We start from the raw sequence: 20,778 nt of genomic DNA, 5'->3' as shown, positions 1-20,778 counted from the left end.
CCAGTGTCCTGATAATAAACTTGATTAATAAGCACTTCTGCCCCCAGCATAAAGAAAAGTCACAGAGAATGCGTCACGGTGACTGCGCTGTAGGGTTGACCCTCATCACTACGGTGACTGTGCTGTAAGTTGGACCTTCAGCGCCAGGGTGACTGTTGTTGAAGGTTGTATCCTCACCACCATGGTGATCGTGTGGCAGGTTATACCCTCGTCGCATGGTAATTATTGCAGGATTTATTTTTCTCCCTGTTCCTCAGTGTCCAGCAGGAGTCAAGTGCATTTGAAACAGTCTGTATCCATGCAGGAGTACTGAGTCATGCTCACACATGTTCAGCCTTCAGTAGTTAAAGGTGTGTGTTCTGGGTGGTGCTGGGACACCTTACCTCACTGTTGAAAGCCTCCTGGAGGAATTGCGTGCTTAATTCAGTGAAACACAGATGAAGGGAGGACCTGACCTGATGACCTCTGAGAAGAGCTCAGGTTGTGGTGTTAGGTGTAGAGTGAGTAGGCAGAGCCCTGTGTGACGCTCTAATGATGTGACACAGGATATTTCACATCCTGTCTTAGAATTACAACTGCGATCATGGACTGTGTAGGTCGCCGCTCAGTGTTGGATGACATGTAAAGGTTGTTTCATTTTAGAATTTAAAAAAAGCTGGAGCAAATTTAATATGGACATTTAATGCTATGGAAAATGTTGGTAAGAAAATAAACCCCTTTTAAACCATAATATATTTAAATTTGTAATATTGAACAAGATTTAACAAACACATTATTCAACAAGACAGCTCTTTCAATGTCATTCTTGTGACTTTTTTGGGCACTGTGCAAACGTTTACTTTGAGATGTGTAAAGACTCTTAAGTTGAAATTTCAATCACGGAAGTCGAACTTTGAGAACTAAGCCAAACATCCCCAATGCTGAGATCTCCGGTTTACATTTAAGATCGTAGCGGCTCAGACTGAGAAGACGGAACCTCCAGCTCCATAGCGCGAGGTCACAGCAAGACTTTAGCACGTGTTGGTGTATTAGGACGCAGCCCACGCGGCGAGCTCGCTCACAACAGCTGCGAGCGCATTTTCATCTTCATTTAATCGAGCCTCATGAGTCAGTAGCAGCATGTGGACCGCAGATGAAGTCGCTCATCTATGTTACGAGCGCTTCCGCGAGCTGCCCAGGCGCGGGAAGCCGGACGCCGGGCGCGAGTGGACGCAGCTGGCCGCCGTGGTCCAGATCTCAGCCCGCGCGGGAGGGACAGGTGGGGCACATGGCGTGTTCAGAAACGCTCAGTGAATTCTGTTGTATTGCACCTGAAGGCTGTAATCACTCTCGCTTTTAGTTCAGAAGGACGTTGTAGCCCTGGGGACAGGCACCAAGTGCATCGGGCGTTCCGCTATGAGTCCCAGAGGTAAATATATCTTACACACACACAGAGGTTAAAGCACTACACACACACATACACACAGAGGTTAAAGCACTACACACACACACACACACACACACACACACACACACACACAGAGGTTAAAGCACTACACACACACACACACACACAGAGGTTAAAGCACTACACACACAGAGGTTAAAGCACTACACACACACACACACACACACAGAGGTTAAAGCACTACACACACACACACACACAGAGGTTAAAGCACTACACACACACACACACACACACACAGAGGTTAAAGCACTACACACACACACACACACACACACACAGAGGTTAAAGCACTACACACACACACACACACACACACAGAGGTTAAAGCACTACACACACACACACACAGAGGTTAAAGCACTACACACACACACACACACACACAGAGGTTAAAGCACTACACACACACACACACAGAGGTTAAAGCACTACACACACACACACACACACACACACACAGAGGTTAAAGCACTACACACGCGCGCGCAGAGGTTAAAGCACTACACACGCGCGCGCAGAGGTTAAAGCACTACACACGCGCGCGCAGAGGTTAAAGCACTACACACGCGCGCGCAGAGGTTAAAGCACTACACACGCGCGCGCAGAGGTTAAAGCACTACACACGCGCGCGCAGAGGTTAAAGCACTACACACACGCGCGCGCAGAGGTTAAAGCACTACACACACGCGCGCGCAGAGGTTAAAGCACTACACACACGCGCGCGCAGAGGTTAAAGCACTACACACACGCGCGCGCAGAGGTTAAAGCACTACACACGCGCGCGCAGAGGTTAAAGCACTACACACGCGCGCGCAGAGGTTAAAGCACTACACACACGCGCGCGCAGAGGTTAAAGCACTACACACACGCGCGCGCAGAGGTTAAAGCACTACACACACGCGCGCGCAGAGGTGAAAGCACTACACACACGCGCGCGCAGAGGTTAAAGCACTACACACACGCGCGCGCAGAGGTGAAAGCACTACACACACGCGCGCGCAGAGGTGAAAGCACTACACACACGCGCGCGCAGAGGTGAAAGCACTACACACACGCGCGCGCAGAGGTGAAAGCACTACACACACGCGCGCGCAGAGGTGAAAGCACTACACACACGCGCGCGCAGAGGTGAAAGCACTACACACACGCGCGCGCAGAGGTGAAAGCACTACACACACGCGCGCGCAGAGGTGAAAGCACTACACACACGCGCGCGCAGAGGTGAAAGCACTACACACACGCGCGCGCAGAGGTGAAAGCACTACACACACGCGCGCGCAGAGGTGAAAGCACTACACACACGCGCGCGCAGAGGTGAAAGCACTACACACACGCGCGCGCAGAGGTGAAAGCACTACACACACGCGCGCGCAGAGGTGAAAGCACTACACACACGCGCGCGCAGAGGTGAAAGCACTACACACACGCGCGCGCAGAGGTGAAAGCACTACACACACGCGCGCGCAGAGGTGAAAGCACTACACACACGCGCGCGCAGAGGTGAAAGCACTACACACACGCGCGCGCAGAGGTGAAAGCACTACACACACGCGCGCGCAGAGGTGAAAGCACTACACACACGCGCGCGCAGAGGTGAAAGCACTACACACACGCGCGCGCAGAGGTGAAAGCACTACACACACGCGCGCGCAGAGGTGAAAGCACTACACACACGCGCGCGCAGAGGTGAAAGCACTACACACACGCGCGCGCAGAGGTGAAAGCACTACACACACGCGCGCGCAGAGGTGAAAGCACTACACACACGCGCGCGCAGAGGTGAAAGCACTACACACACGCGCGCGCAGAGGTGAAAGCACTACACACACGCGCGCGCAGAGGTGAAAGCACTACACACACGCGCGCGCAGAGGTGAAAGCACTACACACACGCGCGCGCAGAGGTGAAAGCACTACACACACGCGCGCGCAGAGGTGAAAGCACTACACACACGCGCGCGCAGAGGTGAAAGCACTACACACACGCGCGCGCAGAGGTGAAAGCACTACACACACGCGCGCGCAGAGGTGAAAGCACTACACACACGCGCGCGCAGAGGTGAAAGCACTACACACACGCGCGCGCAGAGGTGAAAGCACTACACACACGCGCGCGCAGAGGTGAAAGCACTACACACACGCGCGCGCAGAGGTGAAAGCACTACACACACGCGCGCGCAGAGGTGAAAGCACTACACACGCGCGCGCAGAGGTTAAAGCACTACACACACGCGCGCGCAGAGGTTAAAGCACTACACACGCGCGCGCAGAGGTTAAAGCACTACACACACGCGCGCGCAGAGGTTAAAGCACTACACACACGCGCGCGCAGAGGTTAAAGCACTACACACACGCGCGCGCAGAGGTTAAAGCACTACACACACGCGCGCGCAGAGGTTAAAGCACTACACACACGCGCGCGCAGAGGTTAAAGCACTACACACACGCGCGCGCAGAGGTTAAAGCACTACACACACGCGCGCGCAGAGGTTAAAGCACTACACACACGCGCGCGCAGAGGTTAAAGCACTACACACACGCGCGCGCAGAGGTTAAAGCACTACACACACGCGCGCGCAGAGGTTAAAGCACTACACACACGCGCGCGCAGAGGTTAAAGCACTACACACACACGCGCAGAGGTTAAAGCACTACACACACACGCGCAGAGGTTAAAGCACTACACACACACGCGCAGAGGTTAAAGCACTACACACACACGCGCAGAGGTTAAAGCACTACACACACACGCGCAGAGGTTAAAGCACTACACACACACGCGCAGAGGTTAAAGCACTACACACACACGCGCAGAGGTTAAAGCACTACACACACACACACACACAGAGGTTAAAGCACTACACACGCGCAGAGGTTAAAGCACTACACACACACGCACAGAGGTTAAAGCACTACACACACACACACACACACACAGAGGTTAAAGCACTACACACGCGCAGAGGTTAAAGCACTACACACGCGCAGAGGTTAAAGCACTACACACGCGCAGAGGTTAAAGCACTACAGACACACGCACAGAGGTTAAAGCACTACACACACACAGGTTAAAGCACTACACACACACGCACAGAGGTTAAAGCACTACACACACACGCACAGAGGTTAAAGCACTACACACACACGCACAGAGGTTAAAGCACTACACACACACGCACAGAGGTTAAAGCACTACACACACACGCACAGAGGTTAAAGCACTACACACACACGCACAGAGGTTAAAGCACTACACACACACGCACAGAGGTTAAAGCACTACACACACACACAGAGGTTAAAGCACTACACACACACACAGAGGTTAAAGCACTACACACACACACACACACACACAGGTTAAAGCACTACACACACACACACACAGGTTAAAGCACTACACACACACACACAGAGGTTAAAGCACTACACACACACACAGAGGTTAAAGCACTACACACACACACACACACACACAGAGGTTAAAGCACTACACACACACACACACACACAGAGGTTAAAGCACTACACACACACACAGAGAGGTTAAAGCACTACACACACACACACACACAGGTTAAAGCACTACACACACACACACACAGAGATTAAAGCACTACACACACACACACAGAGGTTAAAGCACTACACACACACACACACACACAGAGGTTAAAGCACTACACACACACACACACACACAGAGGTTAAAGCACTACACACACACACACACACACACACAGAGGTTAAAGCACTACACACACACACACACACACACACACAGAGGTTAAAGCACTACACACACACACACACACACACAGAGGTTAAAGCACTACACACACACACACACACACACAGAGGTTAAAGCACTACACACACACACACACACACACAGAGGTTAAAGCACTACACACACACACACAGAGGTTAAAGCACTACACACACACACAGAGGTTAAAGCACTACACACACACACACACACACACAGAGGTTAAAGCACTACACACACACACACACACACACAGAGGTTAAAGCACTACACACACACACACACACACAGAGGTTAAAGCACTACACACACACACACAGAGGTTAAAGCACTACACACACACACAGAGGTTAAAGCACTACACACACACACACACACACACAGAGGTTAAAGCACTACACACACACACACACACACACAGAGGTTAAAGCACTACACACACACACACACACACAGAGGTTAAAGCACTACACACACACACACAGAGGTTAAAGCACTACACACACACACAGAGGTTAAAGCACTACACACACACACACACACACACAGAGGTTAAAGCACTACACACACACACACACACACACAGAGGTTAAAGCACTACACACACACACACACACACAGAGGTTAAAGCACTACACACACACACACAGAGGTTAAAGCACTACACACACACACAGAGGTTAAAGCACTACACACACACACACACACACACACACACACAGAGGTTAAAGCACTACACACACACACACACACAGAGGTTAAAGCACTACACACACACACACACAGAGGTTAAAGCACTACACACACACACACACAGAGGTTAAAGCACTACACACACACACACAGAGGTTAAAGCACTACACACACACACACACACACAGAGGTTAAAGCACTACACACACACACACACACACACAGAGGTTAAAGCACTACACACACACACAGAGGTTAAAGCACTACACACACACACACACACACAGAGGTTAAAGCACTACACACACACACAGAGGTTAAAGCACTACACACACACACACAGAGGTTAAAGCACTACACACACACACACACACAGAGGTTAAAGCACTACACACACACACACACACAGAGGTTAAAGCACTACACACACACACACACACACAGAGGTTAAAGCACTACACACACACACACACACACACAGAGGTTAAAGCACTACACACACACACACACACACACACACAGAGGTTAAAGCACTACACACACACACACACACACAGAGGTTAAAGCACTACACACACACACACACACACAGAGGTTAAAGCACTACACACACACACACACACACAGAGGTTAAAGCACTACACACACACACACAGAGGTTAAAGCACTACACACACACACACAGAGGTTAAAGCACTGCACACACACACACAGAGGTTAAAGCACTACACACACACACACAGAGGTTAAAGCACTACACACACACACACAGAGGTTAAAGCACTACACACACACACACACACACAGAGGTTAAAGCACTACACACACACACACAGAGGTTAAAGCACTACACACACACACACACACACAGAGGTTAAAGCACTACACACACACACACACACACACACAGAGGTTAAAGCACTACACACACACACACACACACACACAGAGGTTAAAGCACTACACACACACACACACACACACAGGTTAAAGCACTACACACACACACACAGAGGTTAAAGCACTACACACACACACACACACACACACACACACACAGAGGTTAAAGCACTACACACACACACACACACACAGAGGTTAAAGCACTACACACACACACACACACACACAGAGGTTAAAGCACTACACACACACACACACAGAGGTTAAAGCACTACACACACACACACACACACACAGAGGTTAAAGCACTACACACACACACACACAGAGGTTAAAGCACTACACACACACACACACACACACACAGAGGTTAAAGCACTACACACACACGCACAGAGGTTAAAGCACTACACACACACACAGAGGTTAAAGCACTACACACACACACAGAGGTTAAAGCACTACACACACACACACACAGAGGTTAAAGCACTACACACACACACACACACACACAGAGGTTAAAGCACTACACACACACACACAGAGGTTAAAGCACTACACACACACACAGAGGTTAAAGCACTACACACACACACACACACACACACAGAGGTTAAAGCACTACACACACACACACACACACAGAGGTTAAAGCACTACACACACACACACAGAGGTTAAAGCACTACACACACACACACACACACACAGAGGTTAAAGCACTACACACACACACACACACACACAGAGGTTAAAGCACTACACACACACACACACACACACACAGAGGTTAAAGCACTACACACACACACACACACACACACACACACAGAGGTTAAAGCACTACACACACACACACACACAGAGGTTAAAGCACTACACACACACACACACACACACACAGAGGTTAAAGCACTACACACACACACACACACACACAGAGGTTAAAGCACTACACACACACACACACACACACAGAGGTTAAAGCACTACACACACACACACACACACACACAGAGGTTAAAGCACTACACACACACACACACACACACAGAGGTTAAAGCACTACACACACACACACACACACACAGAGGTTAAAGCACTACACACACACACACACAGAGGTTAAAGCACTACACACACACACACACAGAGGTTAAAGCACTACACACACACACACACACACACAGAGGTTAAAGCACTACACACACACACACACACACACACACAGAGGTTAAAGCACTACACACACACACACACACAGAGGTTAAAGCACTACACACACACACACACACACACACACACAGAGGTTAAAGCACTACACACACACACACACAGAGGTTAAAGCACTACACACACACACACACACACACAGAGGTTAAAGCACTACACACACACACACACACACACACACACAGAGGTTAAAGCACTACACACACACACACACACAGAGGTTAAAGCACTACACACACACACACACACACACACACACAGAGGTTAAAGCACTACACACACACACACACACACACAGAGGTTAAAGCACTACACACACACACACACACAGAGGTTAAAGCACTACACACACACACACACACACACACAGAGGTTAAAGCACTACACACACACACACACACACAGAGGTTAAAGCACTACACACACACACACACACACACAGAGGTTAAAGCACTACACACACACACACACACACACAGAGGTTAAAGCACTACACACACACACACACACACACAGAGGTTAAAGCACTACACACACACACACACACAGAGGTTAAAGCACTACACACACACACACACACACACAGAGGTTAAAGCACTACACACACACACACACACACACAGAGGTTAAAGCACTACACACACACACACACACACACACAGAGGTTAAAGCACTACACACACACACACACACACACAGAGGTTAAAGCACTACACACACACACACACACACACAGAGGTTAAAGCACTACACACACACACACACACACACACACAGAGGTTAAAGCACTACACACACACACACACACACACAGAGGTTAAAGCACTACACACACACACACACACACACAGAGGTTAAAGCACTACACACACACACACACACACACAGAGGTTAAAGCACTACACACACACACACACACAGAGGTTAAAGCACTACACACACACACACACACACACACAGAGGTTAAAGCACTACACACACACACACACACACACACAGAGGTTAAAGCACTACACACACACACACACACACACACAGAGGTTAAAGCACTACACACACACACACACACACACACACACAGAGGTTAAAGCACTACACACACACACACACACACACAGAGGTTAAAGCACTACACACACACACACACACACACACAGAGGTTAAAGCACTACACACACACACGGACACACAGAGGTTAAAGCACTACACACACACACACACACACACAGAGGTTAAAGCACTACACACACACACACACAGAGGTTAAAGCACTACACACACACACACACAGAGGTTAAAGCACTACACACACACACACACACACACACAGAGGTTAAAGCACTACACACACACACACACACACACACAGAGGTTAAAGCACTACACACACACACACACACACACACACACACACAGAGGTTAAAGCACTACACACACACACACACACACACACACACAGAGGTTAAAGCACTACACACACACACACACACACAGAGGTTAAAGCACTACACACACACACACACACACAGAGGTTAAAGCACTACACACACACACACACACACAGAGGTTAAAGCACTACACACACACACACACACACACAGAGGTTAAAGCACTACACACACACACACACACAGAGGTTAAAGCACTACACACACACACACACACACAGAGGTTAAAGCACTACACACACACACACACACACAGAGGTTAAAGCACTACACACACACACACACACACACAGAGGTTAAAGCACTACACACACACACACACACACACACAGAGGTTAAAGCACTACACACACACACACACACACAGAGGTTAAAGCACTACACACACACACACACACACACACAGAGGTTAAAGCACTACACACACACACACACACACAGAGGTTAAAGCACTACACACACACACACACACACAGAGGTTAAAGCACTACACACACACACACACACACAGAGGTTAAAGCACTACACACACACACACACACACAGAGGTTAAAGCACTACACACACACACACACACACAGAGGTTAAAGCACTACACACACACACACACACAGAGGTTAAAGCACTACACACACACACACACACAGAGGTTAAAGCACTACACACACACACACACACACACACAGAGGTTAAAGCACTACACACACACACACACACAGAGGTTAAAGCACTACACACACACACACACACACACACAGAGGTTAAAGCACTACACACACACACACACACACACACACAGAGGTTAAAGCACTACACACACACACACACACACACACACAGAGGTTAAAGCACTACACACACACACACACACACACACACAGAGGTTAAAGCACTACACACACACACACACACACAGAGGTTAAAGCACTACACACACACACACACACACAGAGGTTAAAGCACTACACACACACACACACACACACACACACAGAGGTTAAAGCACTACACACACACACACACACAGAGGTTAAAGCACTACACACACACACACACACACACACACAGAGGTTAAAGCACTACACACACACACACACACACACACAGAGGTTAAAGCACTACACACACACACACACACACACACAGAGGTTAAAGCACTACACACACACACACACACACACACACAGAGGTTAAAGCACTACACACACACACACACACACACACACAGAGGTTAAAGCACTACACACACACACACACACACACACACAGAGGTTAAAGCACTACACACACACACACACACACACACACAGAGGTTAAAGCACTACACACACACACACACACACAGAGGTTAAAGCACTACACACACACACACACACACACAGAGGTTAAAGCACTACACACACACACACACACACAGAGGTTAAAGCACTACACACACACACACACACACACACAGAGGTTAAAGCACTACACACACACACACACACACAGAGGTTAAAGCACTACACACACACACACACACACACACACACACAGAGGTTAAAGCACTACACACACACACACACACACACACACACACAGAGGTTAAAGCACTACACACACACACACAGAGGTTAAAGCACTACACACACACACACAGAGGTTAAAGCACTACACACACACACACACACACAGAGGTTAAAGCACTACACACACACACACACACACACACACACAGAGGTTAAAGCACTACACACACACACACACACACAGAGGTTAAAGCACTACACACACACACACACACACACAGAGTTTAAAGCACTACACACACACACACACACACACACAGAGGTTAAAGCACTACACACACACACACACACACAGAGGTTAAAGCACTACACACACACACACACACACACACAGAGGTTAAAGCACTACACACACACACACACACACACACAGAGGTTAAAGCACTACACACACACACACACACAGGTTAAAGCACTACACACACACACACACACACACAGAGGTTAAAGCACTACACACACACACACACACACAGAGGTTAAAGCACTACACACACACACACACACACACACACACAGAGGTTAAAGCACTACACACACACACACACACACACACACACACAGAGGTTAAAGCACTACACACACACACACACACACACACACAGAGGTTAAAGCACTACACACACACACACACACACACACACAGAGGTTAAAGCACTACACACACACACACAGAGGTTAAAGCACTACACACACACACACAGAGGTTAAAGCACTACACACACACACACACACACAGAGGTTAAAGCACTACACACACACACACACACACACACACAGAGGTTAAAGCACTACACACACACACACACACACAGAGGTTAAAGCACTACACACACACACACACACACACAGAGTTTAAAGCACTACACACACACACACACACACACAGAGGTTAAAGCACTACACACACACACACACACACAGAGGTTAAAGCACTACACACACACACACACACACACAGAGGTTAAAGCACTACACACACACAGAGGTTAAAGCACTACACACACAGAGGTTAAAGCACTACACACACACACACACACACAGAGGTTAAAGCACTACACACACACACACACACACAGAGGTTAAAGCACTACACACACACACACACACACACAGAGGTTAAAGCACTACACACACACACACACAGAGGTTAAAGCACTACACACACACACACACACACACAGAGGTTAAAGCACTACACACACACACACACACACAGAGGTTAAAGCACTACACACACACACACACACACAGAGGTTAAAGCACTACACACACACAGAGGTTAAAGCACTACACACACACAGAGGTTAAAGCACTACACACACAGAGGTTAAAGCACTACACACACACACACACACACACACACACAGAGGTTAAAGCACTACACACACACACACACACACAGAGGTTAAAGCACTACACACACACACACACACACACAGAGGTTAAAGCACTACACACACACACACACAGAGGTTAAAGCACTACACACACACACACACAGAGGTTAAAGCACCACACACACACACACACAGAGGTTAAAGCACCACACACACACACACACAGAGGTTAAAGCACCACACACACACACACAGAGGTTAAAGCACCACACACATGCACACACAGAGGTTAAAGCACCGCACGCACGCACACACAGAGGTTAAAGCACCGCGCGCGCGCGCACACAGAGGTTGAAGCACCGCGCGCGCGCGCACACAGAGGTTGAAGCACCGCGCGCGCGCGCACACAGAGGTTGAAGCACCGCGCGCGCGCGCACACAGAGGTTGAAGCACCGCGCGCGCGCGCACACAGAGGTTGAAGCACCGCGCGCGCGCGCACACAGAGGTTGAAGCACCGCGCGCGCGCGCGCACACAGAGGTTGAAGCACCGCGCGCGCGCGCGCACACAGAGCTTGAAGCACTGGACATGCTGATGACGTTCCAGCTGTAGTTGTACAGATGTGCTTTAACCAGTCTAGTATTATGTACTATGAACTGCTATTGTGAAGGATGTCAGCAGAAATCTCCCTACAGGGGACGTTCTGAATGACAGCCACGCGGAAGTTATAGCCAGGCGGAGCTGCGTGAGGTGAGAGGATGTCCCGTCGTGTGTGTTCATTTATGTGTGACTTTTACAAATACCAGCTCGACCACTGCATTCTCTGTGTTTTGCATAATCTCAAATCCAGATTGTCCACATGTTGCCTGTGTTTACCTAGTTGTGTTTGTGTAAAGGTGTGGGTTTGTAGTCAGATGCCTTAGGGTTGTGAATACTTTTGGGTGTGTTTGTCACCCATCTTAAAACGAGATGAAGAACTACCACAAAATCAGGTTTGTCATTTCATCTTGATGCAAAATAGGTTTATTCCCCATGTGTTTATTCACATACTCACCATTTTATTACGTCTATGTTCTCATGAATGGACTGCTACTCTAAATACACACACAGACTCACCACTCACACTGGGGATATGATAGACATCATTCGCACTGTACAGACCTTCCTGTAATTGCAAACACAGACCTGCTCAGGGGCTTTAGCTGGAGTCAGACTTTAAAATGGTGACGACGCCTCATGGACATTTTAGTTTTGATGCAACACTTCCAGCATCTCAGAAGCTGCTGATCTCAGAACAAACTAAAATATTTCCCCAAAGATACAGTCTGGAGAGGTCAGAGGTCAAAGGTCTGATTCATTCAGGCTAATGGAAAGGTCATCTGTTCCCCAGGCGGGTCTCTGGAAGGCAGGGATACCACGCATACCTTCATTACCATGGAGATCAGCAGTGAAAGGTCAGACTTGGTTACCGTGGAGCTCAGCAGTGGAAGGTCAGACTTGGTTACCGTGGAGCTCAGCAGTGGAAGGTCAGACTTGGTTACCGTGGAGCTCAGCAGTGGAAGGTCAGACTTGGTTACCGTGGAGCTCAGCAGTGGAAGGTCAGACTTGGTTACCGTGGAGCTCAGCAGTGGAAGGTCAGACTTGGTTACCGTGGAGCTCAGCAGTGGAAGGTCAGACCTGGTTACCGTGGAGCTCAGCAGTGGAAGGTCAGACTTGCAGTGCTATCTCATAGACTAGTAATAAAGGTCTGTGTGTTCTGGGAGTCTGGCACGTGGCTGTGACTTGTTCATGCTAAATGGCGCAAATCCAGTAGTTCCAGTGGTACAGGCCAACGCGGCAGAGATGGAGGTCATTCTGATGACATTTTTCCTGTTTCCAACTCATCAACTTTAAGAACTGACTGTTCCCTTGCTGACTTATATATGTTAATAATAATATCCCAGTCCTTATGTATCAAAGAATTAATACATTTTTCAAACAGACTTCTTTACAAGCTCGGGTGTGTGTGCGCGTGTGTGTGTGCAGGTATCTGATGGACCAGCTGGCTCTAGCACTGCGAGGAGGTGGCAGTAGTGTCTTCTGTCCTGGCGATCAGAAGGGGAAGTGGAGGCTTCAGCCTGGAGTCACATTTCTGTTCTTCAGCAGTCACACACCCTGTGTGTTCCACAGTACACACACAATACCCACACACCTCACATGGCGCTTAGACTTACAGACTGTACACAGCTTCACACGTACAGGACGCTTTGTGTGTCCTCGTCCATGCCACACGACTCTGGGTGATGGTGCCTCTCTTCACACACTCCTCCAGGTGGAGACGCCTCCATCATCCCCATGACTGACAGCCAGGCACAGCCCTGCCCCCCAGTGACGGTGGAGGACAGCTGCCCTGAGAACAGTCAGGTTTCAGAGAGAGGACATGTGAGACAGCGTGCAGAGAGTGCACTAACAACAGAACGCAAGCGTCTCAAAGTTGGAGTGGAGTCCCCTCAACCTGGAGAACAGTGCCCCCTGGGGGCCGAGTGTGAGGCTACAGAAGAGAAATCCAGTGAAGACGTGGGAAGCAGACTGCCAGCATGCATCTGGGGTGAGCAGCTGCCTGACCTCCACCGTACTGGGGCCAAGTGTGTGGCAGGAGGCCCCGAAGACCCCCTGCGGCCCGGGCTTGGATACCACAGAGTGGGGATTCTGCGTGTGAAGCCTGGCCGTGGAGAGCCCACGCTGTCTCTCTCTTGCAGCGACAAACTGGCCCGCTGGACTGTGCTCGGCTTCCAGGGGGCGCTACTTTCCCACTTCCTACAGGATGGTGTCTACTTCAGAGCTGTGGTGGTGGGGAAGTGTCCATACAGCCAGCAGGCCATGGAGAGAGCACTGAGCAGGTGACGCACCCTGCTGCACATGCTCAGTTCAGCCAAACACCCTGTACACGCTCAGTTCAGCAATTTAGTACAAAAGCTCAAATTGTTCTCTTCACATTTCCAGTTGTTTTTCCAGTGTGCAAACCATTTAGGGAACTGCAGAAGTAACCAGTCCTCCAAGTCCAGCACACCTGATCCAGCTAATCCAGCCAATAGAAAGAACACTTCTGAAAACAGTTCTGAGATGGCCCAGGTGTTTGGGATCAGTTGGATCAGTTCTCTGTAGGGTAGTAGATCAGAACAAGGGTTTCTGACCACTAGACTGAACGCAGGTTGAGTCTGCACAAACTGCAAATTAACATAATGGAAACTCCTGTATATGGAGATATATATTTCCATGCTTATATATGGAGATATATATTTCTGTGCAAACAAGCTAATCAGACAGAAAGATAACTCGTCCAGTTTAAATATTTAAAGATATGTACTTTAGAGTTCGAAAATATTGAACTGTGTTGTATTAAACATGACCAAACAGGAACTTTCAGTAAGAGTTAAAAGCAAACATGTTTTAAGTTTAACTCAAATACTAATAAGCCCTCACAGTAAACACATGCAGCCGACGTTGACATGAGTTATTACAATGTTTGAGTAAAGACCACACCTAAAACATCTCCTACCTAAAGACACACTAACACATGCTGACTAGTACTATTCCACCTGACACCTTGAGTATGTGAGTCTGTACATTAATGTTTATATATATTTACACAAACTGATTGTTCCCCATCAAATGCTGAAAGTTCTTTCAGACGACCAGATGATTGTCTTGGTACTCCCTCAGCAGAGCCGGAGTGTAAACGTGGAGACGTGCTCATTAAATGCGGCCTGCTACGAACAATTCCCTGCGTTTGTCTTCCTTGCTTTGGCCAGATGTGCACATGTGAGGGGTCTCCCAGCAGGGTTCTCCCCACAGCCTCCAGAGCTGCACCAGTCCACCCTGGAGTTCCTGCACAGTCGCCCACACACACAGCAGTCCCACAGTTCCTCTCAGGCCAGGATAGTGCCGTGTGGAGCAGGTGAGTGATGCCAGGTGTGTGGTTAACCTCGGTCTGTCTCTGTGTGGGTTGCTCGTCTTATGGATGGATTCTTTGTTTGGGCAGTCACATTTATTCTTGTGTTTTATTTAACAAAAATCTGGAAAATGTCCCTGCTGTGGTGCACGTTTCATCTTCAGAGTACCTTAGCTTTGTTTAGAGTAGTTAACGAGGCCCAGCTTTATAGAAACATAACACACTGGACAGACACACTGTTATATTAGACCCATACCCAAATTAGTAGAGTTCTCTGAGGTCCTAAGGTGAAAGGTCATTGCGTCTGGTGATTAACCAACTACAGCCCACAAGCAGCCTGGAAGAAGCTGCGTTCACTGGCCCTGCAGGGTTCTGAGTGCAGGTGTCAGCTGCCCGTTACAACAGAGACGCTGAGTGCCGTCTGAGGGGTCAGGTTACAGACTGGGGTCCTTCACACTTTCAAACAAATATAAACTAGCAGTTTAATCTCAGTTCAGCACCCAGCCAGTGAGGAGTGTCTATTAGAGAAAGGACATGCCTCACTGAGGGCATGTCCAGTGGTGGGCGGCGGCCTTGGTCCAGCTGCTCTGATGTGTTCCTGTGTGTTTCAGCTATAAGCTGGTGTGATGTCTCCACTCAGCCTCTAGATGTCACTGCTAACGGCTACAAGCAAGGAGTGACCAGAAAAGCACGGGGGACAGTCCAGGCCCGGTCAGTAACCTACACACACACACACACTCTCGTCCACACACCTCTACACACCCCCTCCCTACTTTTGCATTCTTACCCATAGTTCTCAGTGTGCACACCCACATGTCCATATTTTTCCTCTATTAAATTCTGCCACTGTATTTGTTTATTACCAATATAATTCTTTGTGTAGCTCCTCCATTAGCAAGGTGGAGCTCTTTCATTCGTTCCTGAACCTGATGTCTGTAACTGATGCCTCTCAGCTGCCGGAGTCCCTCAGGTGAGCCCAATCCTGGATTTTTCTCTCCGGACAAACCATGACAACATACGACTCACATGTCTGGTGCATGTTATCACACAGGAAAAACTGCTGCTTTATTTGGTCATTTCTGGCTATTGCTGTCTGTATGTGTGTCTCCATCTGCTTAATAGAATATCTCTCTCAAGTGTGGATTGTTTCCGCTATGGGGAACAGTGTGTCCATTCTTCTACAGTTGTCCCATCACCTGATCCTACCATGTCCGCTCCTCTTCCAGAGCTCAGCTACTGAACACACACACACCCTCACTCTCTAACAGCACTCATACATGCTCATTCATACAGCCTGCAGGTTAGGACAGGCAAAAAGATAGCTCCCCGTCCTGAGTGATGTAGGTATGGTGAGACAGCAGGTACAGTGTGATGTAGGTAGACTGTGTGAATTATCTGATTGTCCAGACAGGTGAGGTGGTGTGCAGACTGACTGCTCAAACTGTACATTAATATTACAGCCTTTGTATGTTCAAGGACTGTGTAACACATGGGTGTGCCTACAAGTTCTCTGTATATTCAGCAGTGACATTTCCACAGGGATGAGACGGTGTCTGGGGTGCAGACATGCAGGTCATCTGTGCATTTTAGAATATCCTCAGAGCTTAGTCCAGATGTAGAACATTATGCTACATTCTCCAACATCCCCACCTTGTGCACTCTGACATGTCCTTCTGTGTGTGTGTGTTGCAGGGGGAAGCAGCTCAGCTCGTACTGGGACTATAAACAGGCGGCAGAAGAATACCAGCAAGCCTGGGCCCTGCTGCGTGCTCAGGCCTTTGAACTGTGGCCCAGAAGCCCCCGGCAGATGCTCCAGTTCAGCAGAGACGTCTCTCTGGACTAATTCAAGGCTTCCTTTGTTTTATTTTTTTTATTGGTTAGGTCATCCAGCTACCTTACCTTTCAAATATTTTTCTTAAATATTTTTATACAGGGGAAAAAGATAAATTAAAACTTATTACTGTATATTAGTGCTTAAAACAATATTAAGCACATCTAATAATACTGCAATACCATTCACAAAAATATCTTAATGAATTGAACTAATGCTACTATTTAGAGTTTCATAATACAATACAGGTCACACTAGAGGTACAGATATTGTATAATTAATGCAAGGACATTTCATCCACACTTCCAAACACAAGCAGAATTACACTCGTCCAGAAGGAACTAGCTGACATGGGAGTGGGTGGGGTTAACCTTATCCGATGGGCGGAGCTTTGATGCAAAGGCATTAATATCCAAAGGTGTTCTCGCCACTGTAAGCCACATACAGAAAGCCATCCTCGTCTTTCTCTTTTTCATATAGCTGCCCCATGGTCAGACTGAAACACACACACACGGCAGTTAACCCAGTTCACCATATACCTTTAGTTTAATGGTTCTAACATTTTCAACACGACTGAAATACCATGTGATCATGACTCACCTGGACTGAGGGACAGTTTTGTCAACAAAAAGGAAGATGGCTTTCTCTGAGGGCAGCTGGATCCGCTTCCTAATGATCCACATGAACTGGGCCACTGTGATGTCAGAGGGAACCAGGTACTTCCGCTTGTCAATGTCCACGATCTGAGAACCGGACACTTTCTCTACAATAACCTACCCGCACAGGAAGAAGGAAGTAAGACAAGCCACCTACACAAAACAGATCAAACTTTAGCCAGCCCCACTTCAGATTCACCACAGCCACTTTATTGTTTTTGAGACACTGCCCCCAACCAGCTGCTGCTGGAATTAATCTGCAGTGGTGATGAAAGACAGGGCAGGTTCCTCCCAGAAGGAAACCATGCAAGGTTTTCTGGCTCTGAGAGTCTTTCAGGTATCAGTTTACTGGTGTAGGCCTTCCAGAGGAGCAGGTTTGTGTCTCAGCTATTTAAAGGCCTTAGAGCACAAGTTTCTTCAACAATCACCTGTCTAAGTATTTTGACTAATTCAGACCACATGCAAAAGCTATTCAAACCCCATTGTTCAAAGCCAAACTTGTCCTTTTTGCATGCAGATCTTGATTCCAACCCTAATCCTACACACCTGCTCCAGGCCTTCAATAGTATCTAAACACTGGGCTCAGGTTCAGATAAAACAGCACTTCCCATCATACTCACAGGGACTCTATCTGGGTACTTGTGGCGGATTTTGGCCGACTCCACGCACCGGTGCTCTGCACAGGAAACAAGAAAACGTGAGCCTTGGGCTAGGAATATTTGTTAGAGGTTGACAGCCATCAAAATACCATCAGTGCTGAATACCTGCTTCCTCTTTTCAACTCGTCATTATAACTGCAGAGGTGTTATCCCAAAAACAAGACTGCCATGAAAGTGTAGACACTGAATAAAAACATCTGCTCCCTTTTTTGTTTTTGTTCTTAAGGCCAAAACCAACTTTTGTGTGGTATGCTGAAAGGCTATTAGGTTTACTAGTTCTGTAAGTGTTCATAAATCTGTACAAGCACCCAGCTAAGACACTCAAACGCTAAAGCAGACTGTCCCAGTGTCCTGGGCAGGGACTCTGAGCCATAATGAACACTAATGACGAGAAGAATGATGTCTTGCCTAGTATGCAAGAACAGGCAAAGTGCACAAAATATCCCGAGTTTCCAGCTGTTCCAGATAGAATATTTTCCTATTTAACTAGAAGCTGAGGTGTTTGAAGCAAGGGAATACCCCAACATCAACCCCAGGGTTAGTGGGGCCTTAGCTGGCATTTTAAGACCACGTCTTTGGTAGCGAAAGTAAAACGCTGGCGATTAAATAAAACTCGTACGGCGTGGTTCTCCTTAAGGCCGGTACTATCCTGGTCTCACATGTACAGCCTTATGCTTGTAATTTATTCATCTTTACACACTCCAGCTGTTATGTGGTTTTAATTTAGACGGTTATTGTCTGTTCTACAAAACACCTGATATTTTGAAGGATAGATAGATAGAGAGAGAGAGAGATAGAAAGAAAGAAAGAAAGAAAGAAAGAAGATGCCCCGGTCGATAGCCGCGTTCCGTGTCACAGGTAAGGCCTGACAACGTAAACATGACGCGACATCAGTCCGGTAACTAACCAGTTCGAGAGCTGATGAAGCTCGTTAATATCAGCCGGGTGAGTTCACGGGTACCGTTAGACAGGTAGCCAGACCTGCGGTAACCACGCAGCCTCGGAGAGCTAGCTTCGTCTGTTTTAGTTAGGAAATTAAAACATTACCCAGGGAATGATCTTCTTTAAACATCCATTTCATTTTTGCAGATTCCGCGCTCCAGTAGCGTAATGCTATTACTGAAAGCTGAATAAAAATGTTGAACGTTATCTCACTAAACAAGAGAACTTACGATTTTACTAAGAACAAGAATGTCAAAAACAAAACGTCAACAATCTACTTGGCTAACGTTAGCTTAGCCGACTACTGCCCAGATATGGTGACGTAGGTCAGGTCGTACCATTTGTCTGGCGGGGG

At 48.0% G+C, this 20,778-nt stretch overlaps 2 protein-coding genes across 6 annotated transcripts; one reads left to right on the top strand and one right to left on the bottom strand.

Moving 5' to 3' along the window:
• Window positions 1-13: 13 nt before the first annotated feature.
• On the top strand, window positions 14-19,688 carry adat1 (adenosine deaminase tRNA specific 1). Of its 5 annotated transcripts, none has more exons than XM_035532193.2 (9): window positions 14-1,258; window positions 1,345-1,408; window positions 13,100-13,154; window positions 14,430-14,560; window positions 14,716-15,283; window positions 16,196-16,341; window positions 16,947-17,046; window positions 17,219-17,305; window positions 18,028-19,688. In XM_035532193.2, the coding sequence occupies exons 1-9, from the start codon at window positions 1,133-1,135 to the stop codon at window positions 18,176-18,178; spliced, it is 1,428 nt and encodes a 475-aa protein (XP_035388086.2). In that variant the 5' UTR covers window positions 14-1,132; the 3' UTR covers window positions 18,179-19,688. The 5 variants fall into 5 exon arrangements, with proteins under 5 accessions (XP_035388086.2, XP_026852331.3, XP_035388087.2 ...); XM_026996530.3 differs by having other exon boundaries at window positions 1,340-1,408; XM_035532194.2 differs by lacking the exon at window positions 13,100-13,154.
• Window positions 18,179-20,755, bottom strand: gabarapl2 (GABA(A) receptor-associated protein like 2). The gene is made up of 4 exons (XM_026996531.3): window positions 20,529-20,755; window positions 19,443-19,498; window positions 18,767-18,939; window positions 18,179-18,662 (listed from the first exon to the last, which is right to left on the bottom strand). Exons 1-4 carry the CDS (start codon window positions 20,560-20,562, stop codon window positions 18,572-18,574), a joined length of 354 nt encoding a protein of 117 aa, XP_026852332.1. The 5' UTR covers window positions 20,563-20,755; the 3' UTR covers window positions 18,179-18,571.
• Between the last annotated feature and the right edge of the window lie 23 nt (window positions 20,756-20,778).

This window comes from Electrophorus electricus, chromosome 16 (genome assembly GCF_041902795.1).
Source record: "Electrophorus electricus isolate QZ-2024a chromosome 16, ASM4190279v1, whole genome shotgun sequence".
Taxonomy (NCBI): Eukaryota; Metazoa; Chordata; class Actinopteri; order Gymnotiformes; family Gymnotidae; genus Electrophorus; species Electrophorus electricus.
This window is presented reverse-complemented; position numbering and strand designations above follow the sequence as displayed.

What these genes read in the sequence shown, in the direction of transcription:
- gabarapl2 (XM_026996531.3), bottom strand. Translation starts at nt 20,562, where the DNA reads ATGAAATGGATGTTTAAAGAAGATCATTCCCTGG. An exon ending in TAAAGAAGATCATTCCCTGG is followed by an intron (nt 19,499 to 20,528) that starts GTAATGTTTTAA and finishes TTTCCTGTGCAG; the next exon opens with AGCACCGGTGCGTGGAGTCG. An exon ending in AAAACTGTCCCTCAGTCCAG is followed by an intron (nt 18,663 to 18,766) that starts GTGAGTCATGAT and finishes TGTGTGTTTCAG; the next exon opens with TCTGACCATGGGGCAGCTAT.
- adat1 (XM_026996530.3), top strand. Translation starts at nt 1,120, where the DNA reads ATGTGGACCGCAGATGAAGTCGCTCATCTATGTTACGAGCGCTTCCGC. An exon ending in AGCCCGCGCGGGAGGGACAG is followed by an intron (nt 1,259 to 1,339) that starts GTGGGGCACATG and finishes TCTCGCTTTTAG; the next exon opens with TTCAGAAGGACGTTGTAGCC. An exon ending in CTTCAGCAGTCACACACCCT is followed by an intron (nt 14,561 to 14,715) that starts GTGTGTTCCACA and finishes ACACTCCTCCAG; the next exon opens with GTGGAGACGCCTCCATCATC.